Source organism: Pseudophryne corroboree, chromosome 9, assembly GCF_028390025.1.
Source record: "Pseudophryne corroboree isolate aPseCor3 chromosome 9, aPseCor3.hap2, whole genome shotgun sequence".
Lineage (NCBI taxonomy): Eukaryota > Metazoa > Chordata > Amphibia > Anura > Myobatrachidae > Pseudophryne > Pseudophryne corroboree.
Genome location: NC_086452.1, coordinates 44,414,633 through 44,426,796, shown reverse-complemented (window position 1 = coordinate 44,426,796; position 12,164 = coordinate 44,414,633). Strand labels below are relative to the sequence as shown.

General features: G+C 50.2%; 1 protein-coding gene across 2 annotated transcripts in view; it reads left to right on the top strand.

The window, feature by feature from the left end:
* The window catches only part of MYSM1 (Myb like, SWIRM and MPN domains 1), a 67,810-nt gene extending 55,909 nt beyond the window's left edge, over nucleotides 1-11,901 (top strand). For both annotated transcript variants that reach the window (XM_063939269.1, XM_063939268.1), the window contains exon 20: nucleotides 7,587-11,901. In XM_063939269.1, the coding sequence (XP_063795339.1) occupies nucleotides 7,587-7,790 (204 nt within the window). In that variant the 3' untranslated portion in view covers nucleotides 7,791-11,901. The remainder of the gene's footprint in view (nucleotides 1-7,586) is intronic.
* Nucleotides 11,902-12,164: the final 263 nt, after the last annotated feature.

Genomic DNA, 12,164 nt, shown 5'->3' with positions numbered 1-12,164 from the left:
AGGCATGTGTCAGATTTGGCGGTTTTGTCATGTAAAAGCCCTTATCTGATCTTCCATATGGACAGGGCAGAATTGAGGACTCGTCCCCAATTTCTCCCTAGGGTGGTATCATCGTTTCATTTGAACCAGCCTATTGTGGTGCCTGCGGCTACTAGGGACTTGGAGGATTCCAAGTTGCTGGACGTAGTCCGGGCTTTGAAAATTTATGTTTCCAGAACGGCGGGAGTCAGAAAGTCTGACTCGCTGTTTATTCTGTATGCAGCCAACAAGGTTGGCGCTCCTGCTTCGAAGCAGACTATTGCTCGCTGGATCTATAGCACGATTCAGCTGGTTCACTCTGCGGCTGGATTGCTGCATCCAAAATCGGTGAAAGCCCATTCCACAAGGAAGGTGGGCTCTTCTTGGGCGGCTGCCCGAGGGGTCTCGGCTTTACAGCTTTGCCGAGCTGCTACTTGGTCGGGGTCAAACAAGTTTGCTAAGTTCTACAAGTTTGATACCCTGGCTGAGGAGGACCTTGAGTTTGCTCATGCGGTGCTGCAGAGTCATCCGCACTCTCCCGCCCGTTTGGGAGCTTTGGTATAATCCCCATGGTCCTTACGGAGTTCCCAGCATCCACTAGGACGTCAGAGAAAATAAGAATTTACTCACCGGTAATTCTATTTCTCGTAGTCCGTAGTGGATGCTGGGCGCCCGTCCCAAGTGCGGACTCTCTGCAATACATGTATGTAGTTATTGCTTAACTAAAGGGTTATTGTTATGAGCCATCCGTTAAATGAGGCTCAGTTGTTGTTCATACTGTTAACTGGGTATGGTTATCACAAGTTGTACAGTGTGATTGGTGTGGCTGGTATGAGTCTTACCCTGGATTCCAAATCCTTTCCTTGTTGTGTCAGCTCTTCCGGGCACAGTTTCCCTAACTGAGGTCTGGAGGAGGGGCATAGAGGGAGGAGCCAGTGCACACCAGATAGTACCTAATCTTTCTTTTAGAGTGCCCAGTCTCCTGCGGAGCCCGTCTATTCCCCATGGTCCTTACGGAGTTCCCAGCATCCACTACGGACTACGAGAAATAGAATTACCGGTGAGTAAATTCTTATTATAAAACACTACAGGCAGCACAGTCGGTTTGCTCCCTCCCCCAATCAGTGTTTACTATACACAAATGTTTTCTTTATCCAGCCCTTACATGTACTGTGGGGTGCTAAGGTCTCAGCAGCCATACGCTGGCAGTGGCTAGATATGGGGTGATAGAGATTGGCCGCAGTCACAGGCACGCAGTGATTGGCTGTACATAGAGCGCATCTCCCGAGACCCTCGTTTTATAAAAGCGAATTCTTGATCCTAATTTCTGTGTAAAATACATGCTTATATAAATACATATATATATATGAATTGTTATTTAAAGCAAGATGCACACCTCCTGCAGTCTCATCAGTAAGGGTGGAAGGCTACCTGTAATGTCACCGCATCAAACGGTGACCACATGCAGGCGGTTTTCCACTAACAGGGCACCCGATACATAAACGATATAACCACTTTTCAATTTTATATCACCTTGAGAAATCGCCGAACAGTTATGGGGAAACAGTGGACTTCATATTTATACCACTGAGCTAGTCATCATTCTTAAGACACATTGGCACCGCCAGATATATACAAATAAAAATACTGACCCCTACAGGTAAAATAAAACACACTGGACCCCAAAGGGGCGGGAAAAAAATTAATGGCCTCAGTAGGAAAAACACATTGGCCCCACACTCCCACCCCTCGCGGCCTGCGCTGTATCACACTCACACACTCCCTCCCCCTGCACTCTATAACACTCACACACTCCCGCCCCCTGCACTCTATTACACTCACACACTCCCACCCCCTGCACTCTATTACACTCACACACTCCCGCCCCCAGCGCTGTATCACACTCACACACTCCCTGCACTCTATTACAATCACACACTCCCGCCCCCCACGCTGTATCACACTCACACACTCCCTGCCCCCTGCACTCTATTACACTCACACACTCCCGCCCCCAGCGCGGTATCACACTCCCACACTCTCTCCCCCCCCCCCCCCACTCTATTACACTCACTTACTCCTGCCCCCGCACTCTATTACAGTCACACACTCCCGTCCCCCACACTCTATTATACTCATACACTCATAGAAACATAGAATTTGACGGCAGATAAGAACCACTTGGCCCATCTAGTCTGCCCCTTGCCCATCTAGTCTGCCGCTTAAACTCCTGCCCCTGCACTCTATTACACTCATACACTCCCGCCCCTGCACTCTATTACACTCCCACCCCCCACGCTGTATCACATTCCCACCCCCGCACTCTAATACACCCACACACTCCCACCCCTGCACTCTATTACACTCACACTCCCGCCCCCCATGCTGTTTCACACTCCCACCCCCTGCACTCTATTACACTCACACACTCCCACCCCCTGCACTCTATTACACTCACACACTCCCGCCCCGCGCTGTATCACACTCGCACACTCCCTGCCCCCCGCACTCTATTACACTCATACTCCCGCCCCTGCACTCTATTACACTCACACACTCCCGCCCCCTGTGCTGTATAACACTCACACATTCCCTGCCACCTGCACTCTATTACACTCACACACTCCCGCCCCCAGCGCGGTATCACACTCCCACACTCTCTGCCCCCCCCCCACTCTATTACACTCACTTACTCATGCCCTCGCACTCTATTACAGTCACACACTCCCGTCCCCCACACTCTATTATACTCACATACTCCTGCCCCCGCAATCTATTAGTCACACGCTCCTGTCCCCTGCACTCTATTACACTCACACACTCCCGCCCCCTGCGCTGTATCACACTCACACACTCCCACCCCTGCACTCTATTACACTCACACACTCCTGCCCCCGTGCTGTATCACACTCGCACACTCCCACCCCTGCACTCTATTACACTCACACACTCCTGCCCCCGTACTGTATCACACTCACACACTCCTTGTCCCCGCAATCTATTACACTCACACTCACTCTCTCACCCTTGCGCTATATTACGCTCACACACTCCAGCTCCCCGCACTCTATTACAGTCACTCACTCCCGCCCCCCGCGCTGTATCACACTCACACACTCCCTGCTCCCGCACTTTATTACACTCACACACTCTTACCCTTGCGCTATATTACACTCACACACTCTCTGCACCTGCACTCTCTCACCCTTGCTATATTAAATCCTACTCCCTGCAGAACCTCACATACAAGACACACACACTTATAGAAGTTCACATGGAAATCACATATCACATTCACAGAAGCTCACACACACACACAATTCCCCCCCACTCACTCTTACCTTACACACTACAGCAGAGTTTACTCTCACTGGCTGCCCTGCATGTGCATCAGCTTCAACTCTCCCTCTCACAGCACAGCAGCAGCCATGTGAGCAGCAGGCAGCCTGAGACAGTCCCGTGTAGCTCCGCCCCCTGGACTCAGTGTAGCCACGCCCCCTGTCGAGTTTCCAGATCCTCTGCCGAAGAGTGGCTGTGTACTGCTGGCGTTTTGAGCCGTTCGGCCAGCAGTAGCAGACGCAGTCAATCCAACTACTACTACTATCAATAATACATCTATGCGCAGGTGGGAGCGGTGCTTCAGACGGTCACTTGCAAGCTGCTATAGCAGGGAAAAAAATGTCCTTGCTGCAGCAGCACAGCAGATGCTGTGGGCCTATTGTGATGGGGGGGCCTGGAGCTGCAGCTCCATCCGCCCCATTGTTAATCCGGCCCTGATGCCGACGATCGGGATTCCGGCGCCTGTATGCTGGCCGCCGGCATAACACCCACTCCATATACATCCAGGAGGCGTCTATCTCCTACAGGCGTCTCCTGCTGCATTTGCATTGTAATTACACAGAATTGTGAAGCCGCTGTACACACGGTGAGATAAATCTGTGAGATTTTTACTATATAGTCAAAATCTTAAGTAAAGGTAGTGCATATCTCATGGTGTTAGCCACCTTGCGAAACCCATTCAATCCCGATGCGCGCTCCTGTGGGGTCGGTATCGTAAGGCTAGATAGACTGTGCAGGCAAGTCAATCTTGACTATCTAGTGTACTATCTAGAACAAAGTACAGTCACAATCATACATATACAAAATTGAAATTACTGATAGTCAAAATCTGTTCTATCTGCACTATCTTTGCTATCTGGGCTCTGGGGGAGTTCAAGGGAAATCGCATAGACAAAATCGGGCATAGAAGGGATCTCGCCATGTGTACACACCTCTACAGCTATGCAATGCCTTACACACAGGTATTAGGGGCCTAATTCAGACCTGATCATAGATGTGCTAAATTCAGCACATCTACGACCAGTTTCAGTCCACCGCGCATGTCTGGTACTCTCCCCCTCCCCTGCACTGGTACAAAAGCATCTACCTTTAGGAGTAGCTCACTACCAGCGCAGCTCTAGCGAGCTGGCAGGGAGCTACCCGTCACTTCCTGGGTCGCAGTGGCTGCGTGTGGCGTCACGCATGCGTTGGTCCGGGTACGCATGCATTGCCCGGACCACTCCCCCAAAATGGCGGCCAAACGCCGCCGCTCTGCCCCCTCCTGCCCAGTGACCGCCTCTGCCTGTCAATCAGGCAGAGGGGATTGCTGGGCAGAGATGCCGATTGCATCTCTGGCATGCGCCAGCGCACTGGCATGCGCAGTTCAGACCTGATTGCCCGCTGTGCGGAAACGCACAGCAGCGATCAGGTCTGAATTAGGCCCCAGGTTGGATGTAATCGCTGCTGTGTATGCTGGGGCTATATAACTAATGTGAAGAATAATAAATGGTGATTTAATGGTTATAATAAGGTCAGTATATCCACATTTTATACATTCTAGACAAAGGCTTATTAATTGTTCATAAGTCACCCAAACATTTCCATCATTCTGTGGACACGGTCAGTATTCAGTCATGCAGTTCATAGGAATTAGATATGTCACTGAGGCACATGGCACATCTAGTAACATCATTGAGGCACACGGTACATCATGCCTCAGTGAGGTACATGGTACATCAGGCCTACAGTAAGTGAAAAAAATAGTTACTGGTGAACTGATATGCTGCATTCTCCTGTTGTGTTATTGGTATTATTAGAATGTATTTATGTAGCGCCATAAAGTGTCTGTAGGGCCGTACAGGGAAATTGTAATTGTGCATTATGGGTTTCCTACAGGGCATAGACCTGTAATATTATTACATCCAGGATCTTTGCTTGTTATTCCACTCCTATGCAGCAGATGGCGCTGTATTGCTTATTATTAGATATACAGATACAGTGATCTATTTCCATAAGGTACTAATACAGGGAGACAGTAACTGGCTACTTATTTTTTTATTACCAGTCATTTATATAGCGCACACATATTCCGCAGCGCTGTACAGAGAATATTTGGAAATTCACATCAGTCCCTGGAGCTTACAATCTATATTCCCTATCACATGTATACACACGTTCACACTAGGGTTCATTTCTGTTGGGAGCCAATTAACCTACCAGTATATTTTTGGATTGTGGGATGAAACCGGAGTACCCGGAGGAAACCCACGCAAGCACAGGGAGAATATACAAACTCCACAGAGTTAGTGCCACTTTAAGTTGTTATTTTTTGGGGGGGGAAATGAGGTAAACTTTTTATTGTCTTGTTTCTTATATTGTTTCTTATATACTGATAAAGTATTCAGCTCCAAAGTGGAGTACAGGTTGAGTCTCCCTTATCCAAAATGCTTGGGACCAGAGGTATTTTGGATATGGGATTCTTCCGTATTTTGGAATAATTGCATCCCATAATGAGATATCATGGTGATGGGACCTAAATCTAAGCACAGAATGCATTTATGTTACATATACACATTATACACACAGCCTGAAGGTCATTTTAGCCAATATTTTTTATAACTTTGTGCATTGAACAAAGTGTGTCTACATTCACACAATTCATTTATGTTTCATATACACCTTATACACACAGCCTGAAGGTCATTTAATACAATATTTTTAATACCTGTGTATTAAACAAAGATTGTGTACAGTGAGCCATCAAAAAACAAAGGTTTCACTATCTCACTCTCACTCATAAAAGTCCGTATTTCAGAATATTTGGATATGGGATACTCAACCTGTATTTACATTGCTTGTAGTGACCTCATTACTGCTCATATAGCCTGGCAACTACCCCGGTCCCAGATTCCAGGGGCTGTCTCAGACTCTGGATAGAAGGGCCAGGGGTAAATGCATTCCTTTCCGTTATGGGGCAGAAGCAGTATCAGCCGACGTTATGTGCACTGATACCGCTTCTCCCCCATGTATGACCGCTGCGGTGCCATCTCAGTGAAAGGGGCGCTGCTATCTAACGGATACCACGCCGATATGAGTGGGCAATGTTATGAACAGTCAGCTGTGTGCTCAGGGGGGCATCGCCAGAGGGGGAAGCGACTTTGGCAGACAAGATTTGTATACATCTTGTCAATATCCCTTCCTGCTTTGCTTCAGTAATGAGGCGAAGCAGGAAGTGTATCGTGCCGCTATAATACATTTACCCCCCCCCCCCCCCCAGTCTCCTGTGTGCCATCCACTTCCTGAGTGATTGTTAGATATAACACACGTGTATAAAACAAACATGTAGCAACATATATTAATACCGCTTAAAATTACAAATATATAGGATTAGAACAAGCTGTAATAACTGATGTCCTGAGAAAAGAATAGCTGCAGGTATTGTGGGAAGCCTGCGTACCAGTCACATAGATCCGTACGCTGTAGCTTAGGGGTGCTGGTTACACGTGGGAGCGTACTAATGCAGGACACATCGGACCAACGTGGATGCATGTAATAAAAACCGTTCAGCAGAATAAAACACACCAATGAAGATGTGCATCTCCTTCTCATGTAATCACAGCGACGCGTTTTGCCCATAGCTAGGAGACCTTTTCAGCTTTACAGCGACATTTGCATACTATGGGCAGTACGCAAATGATATATCGCACCCAATCTCCTATCTAAAATAATCCCCCATATCGCGCACATGGTAATCGGGTTTAGCTGCGTAAAGGGTTGGGTGCCCCGTTACCCCGGGAGTAGCGAGCTGAAATGATGATTCCACCTCCTTCCATACAAGTTATGTTTCTGCTGACGGGGTTGGTAAGAATTGAATACCGCCCTATGTGTTCTATATATATATATATATATATATATATATATATATATGAAAATGTGTGTCTGTGTGTTTGTATCTAATATAACATTTACTCTGGCTTCCTTTTACACAGACAACTTATAACCTAACTCTAACTGTACTGTTGACATTCTGGTGTCTACATGTTATATGTCGACATTCTGACTGGCATTTTTCCTAACCTGTCGACATTCTAACGGATACCATATTGAGCCCTCTTCCTCCTCTCCATCGGCTTAGTACCTATCCCGGGACAGGTTTCCTGTATATTATAGAATGTTTATAATAGAGGACACTATCTAGGCTGTTAGTACGCTCTGTATATGAGTAACTGGTTGTACGGTTTCTGTTACAGCTCCTGACGTGTTTGAGGAGGACGCTGGTCAATGCCGACTGCTCAATATACGCCGACGAGTTTCTTAGTCGAATCGAAGATTATTTCCTCACCAGCTACACAAGTTATAAGGACATAGATGAGGTGGGGGAAGCACCGCCAGCCCCTTCCAATACAGAGCATTGCATCTCCACATCAACAATGGACACATTAGCTGGGGATTAAATCTTTCACTTACGTCATTTCCAGGTGAACTATAGTGGGGTAATGATACCGCCCAACTGTGGGTCATCACTGAACGCCGGCCAGCCTGGAAACCGGGGATCATTGTGCAGCGCTGCTAGAACGTTACTTCCATCACTGAGCGCCGGCCATCCTGGAAACCGGGGATCATTGTGCAGCGCTGCTAGAACGTTACTTCCATCACTGAGCGCCGGCCAGCCTGGAAACCGGGGATCATTGCAGCGCTGCAAGAACGTTACTTCCATCACTGAGCGCCGGCCATCCTGGAAACCGGGGATCATTGCAGCGCTACAAGAGCGTTACTTCCATCACTGAGCGCCGGCCAGCCTGGAAACCGGGGATCATTGTGCAGCGCTGCTAGAACGTTACTTCCATCACTGAGTGCCGGCCATCCTGGAAACCGGGGATCATTGTGCAGCGCTACAAGAACGCTACTTCCATCACTGAGTGCCGGCCATCCTGGAAACCGGGGATCATTGCAGCGCTACAAGAGCGTTACTTCCATCACTGAGCGCCGGCCAGCCTGGAAACCGGGGATCATTGTGCAGCGCTGCTAGAACGTTACTTCCATCACTGAGTGCCGGCCATCCTGGAAACCGGGGATCATTGTGCAGCGCTACAAGAACGTTACTTCCATCACTGAGTGCCGGCCAGCCTGGAAACCGGGGATCATTGCAGCGCTACAAGAGCGTTACTTCCATCACTGAGCGCCGGCCAGCCTGGAAACCGGGGATCATTGTGCAGCGCTACAAGAACGTTACTTCCATCACTGAGCGCCGGCCATCCTGGAAACCGGGGATCATTGTGCAGCGCTACAAGAGCGTTACTTCCATCACTGAGCGCCGGCCAGCCTGGAAACCGGGGATCATTGTGCAGCGCTACAAGAACGTTACTTCCATCACTGAGCGCCGGCCAGCCTGGAAACCGGGGATCATTGCAGCGCTGCAAGAACGTTACTTCCATCACTGAGCGCCGGCCAGCCTGGAAACCGGGGATCATTGTGCAGCGCTGCTAGAACGTTACTTCCATCACTGAGCGCCGGCCATCCTGGAAACCGGGGATCATTGCAGCGCTACAAGAGCGTTACTTCCATCACTGAGCGCCGGCCAGCCTGGAAACCGGGGATCATTGTGCAGCGCTGCTAGAACGTTACTTCCATCACTGAGTGCCGGCCATCCTGGAAACCGGGGATCATTGTGCAGCGCTACAAGAACGCTACTTCCATCACTGAGTGCCGGCCATCCTGGAAACCGGGGATCATTGCAGCGCTACAAGAGCGTTACTTCCATCACTGAGCGCCGGCCAGCCTGGAAACCGGGGATCATTGTGCAGCGCTGCTAGAACGTTACTTCCATCACTGAGTGCCGGCCATCCTGGAAACCGGGGATCATTGTGCAGCGCTACAAGAACGTTACTTCCATCACTGAGTGCCGGCCAGCCTGGAAACCGGGGATCATTGCAGCGCTACAAGAGCGTTACTTCCATCACTGAGCGCCGGCCAGCCTGGAAACCGGGGATCATTGTGCAGCGCTACAAGAACGTTACTTCCATCACTGAGCGCCGGCCATCCTGGAAACCGGGGATCATTGTGCAGCGCTACAAGAGCGTTACTTCCATCACTGAGCGCCGGCCAGCCTGGAAACCGGGGATCATTGTGCAGCGCTACAAGAACGTTACTTCCATCACTGAGCGCCGGCCAGCCTGGAAACCGGGGATCATTGCAGCGCTGCAAGAACGTTACTTCCATCACTGAGCGCCGGCCATCCTGGAAACCGGGGATCATTGCAGCGCTGCAAGAACGTTACTTCCATCACTGAGCGCCGGCCATCCTGGAAACCGGGGATCATTGTGCAGCGCTGCTAGAACGTTACTTCCATCACTGAGTGCCGGCCAGCCTGGAAACCGGGGATCATTGTGCAGCGCTACAAGAACGTTACTTCCATCACTGAGCGCCGGCCAGCCTGGAAACCGGGGATCATTGTGCAGCGCTACAAAACGTTACTTCCATCACTGAGTGCCGGCCAGCCTGGAAACCGGGGATCATTGTGCAGCGCTACAAGAACGTTACTTCCATCACTGAGTGCCGGCCAGCCTGGAAACCGGGGATCATTGTGCAGCGCTACAAGAACGTTACTTCCATCACTGAGCGCCGGCCAGCCTGGAAACCGGGGATCATTGTGCAGCGCTACAAGAACGTTACTTCCATCACTGAGCGCCGGCCAGCCTGGAAACCGGGGATCATTGTGCAGCGCTACAAGAACGTTACTTCCATCACTGAGCGCCGGCCAGCCTGGAAACCGGGGATCATTGTGCAGCGCTACAAGAACGTTACTTCCATCACTGAGTGCCGGCCAGCCTGGAAACCGGGGATCATTGTGCAGCGCTACAAGAACGTTACTTCCATCACTGAGCGCCGGCCAGCCTGGAAACCGGGGATCATTGTGCAGCGCTACAAGAGCGTTACTTCCATCACTGAGTGCCGGCCATCCTGGAAACCGGGGATCATTGTGCAGCGCTACAAGAGCGTTACTTCCATCACTGAGCGCCGGCCAGCCTGGAAACCGGGGATCATTGTGCAGCGCTACAAGAACGCTACTTCCATCACTGAGTGCCGGCCAGCCTGGAAACCGGGGATCATTGTGCAGCGCTACAAGAACGTTACTTCCATCACTGAGCGCCAGCCATCCTGGAAACCGGGGATCATTGTGCAGCGCTGCTAGAACGTTACTTCCATCACTGAGCGCCGGCCATCCTGGAAACCGGGGATCATTGTGCAGCGCTACAAGAACGTTCCTTCCATCACTGAGCGCCGGCCATCCTGGAAACCGGGGATCATTGTGCAGCGCTGCTAGAACGTTACTTCCATCACTGAGCGCCAGCCATCCTGGAAACCGGGGATCATTGTGCAGCGCTACAAGAACGTTCCTTCCATCACTGAGCGCCGGCCATCCTGGAAACCGGGGATCATTGTGCAGCGCTGCTAGAACGTTACTTCCATCACTGAGCGCCAGCCATCCTGGAAACCGGGGATCATTGTGCAGCGCTGCTAGAACGTTCCTTCCATCACTGAGCGCCGGCCATCCTGGAAACCGGGGATCATTGTGCAGCGCTGCTAGAACGTTACTTCCATCACTGAGCGCCAGCCATCCTGGAAACCGGGGATCATTGTGCAGCGCTACAAGAACGTTCCTTCCATCACTGAGCGCCGGCCATCCTGGAAACCGGGGATCATTGTGCAGCGCTGCTAGAACGTTACTTCCATCACTGAGCGCCAGCCATCCTGGAAACCGGGGATCATTGTGCAGCGCTGCTAGAACGTTACTTCCATCACTGAGCGCCGGCCATCCTGGAAACCGGGGATCATTGTGCAGCGCTACAAGAACGTTACTTCCATCACTGAGCGCCAGCCATCCTGGAAACCGGGGATCATTGTGCAGCGCTACAAGAACGTTCCTTCCATCACTGAGCGCCGGCCATCCTGGAAACCGGGGATCATTGTGCAGCGCTGCTAGAACGTTACTTCCATCACTGAGCGCCAGCCATCCTGGAAACCGGGGATCATTGTGCAGCGCTACAAGAAAATTAAGGGCCTAATTCAAGGTTGATCGCAAAATCTTCCTCTAATGGGCTAAACCATGTGCACTGCAGGTGGGGCAGATGTAACATGTGCAGACAAAGTTAGATTTGGGTGGAGTGTGTTCAAACTAATCTAAATTGCAGTGTAAAAATAAAGCAGCCAGTATTTACCCTGCACAGAAACACTATAACCCACCCAAATCTAACTCTCTGCACATGTTACATCTGCCCCACCTGCAGTGCAACATGGTTTTGCCCATTAGAGGAAGATTTTGCTTGTGCAATCAACCTTGAATCAGGCCCTAATTCCATCACTGAACGCCGGCCAGCCTGGAAACCGGGGATCATTGGGCAGCGCTGCAAGAACGTTAATTAAGACTTCAGATCAATCCTCATTATAGACTACTGACTGCTCCGCTTTTTTTGATAGATTCTGTTCTTCTGATTGAACGCTCTTGTTATTGTCTATTGTGCAAGACACCCAGTAACCTGCTAAATATAATTAATGATATTCAGAGACCGTCTCTCTTCCCTTTCCAAAAAGCAAAAATGCTAAAAACAAAGGGGAGGGGGATTTATCAAATTTTTGGCAGAGACAAATAACCAACCTATCAGATTCTGTCATTTTATACAGTGTGCTAGGAAAAATTTATATAAGGGCCAGTATTCACACTCCCCCCCCCCCCCCCCCCCCCCCTTCTCTTACGTCCTAGAGGATGCTGGGGACTCCGTAAGGACCATGGGGTATAGACGGGCTCCGCAGGAAACATGGGCACTACA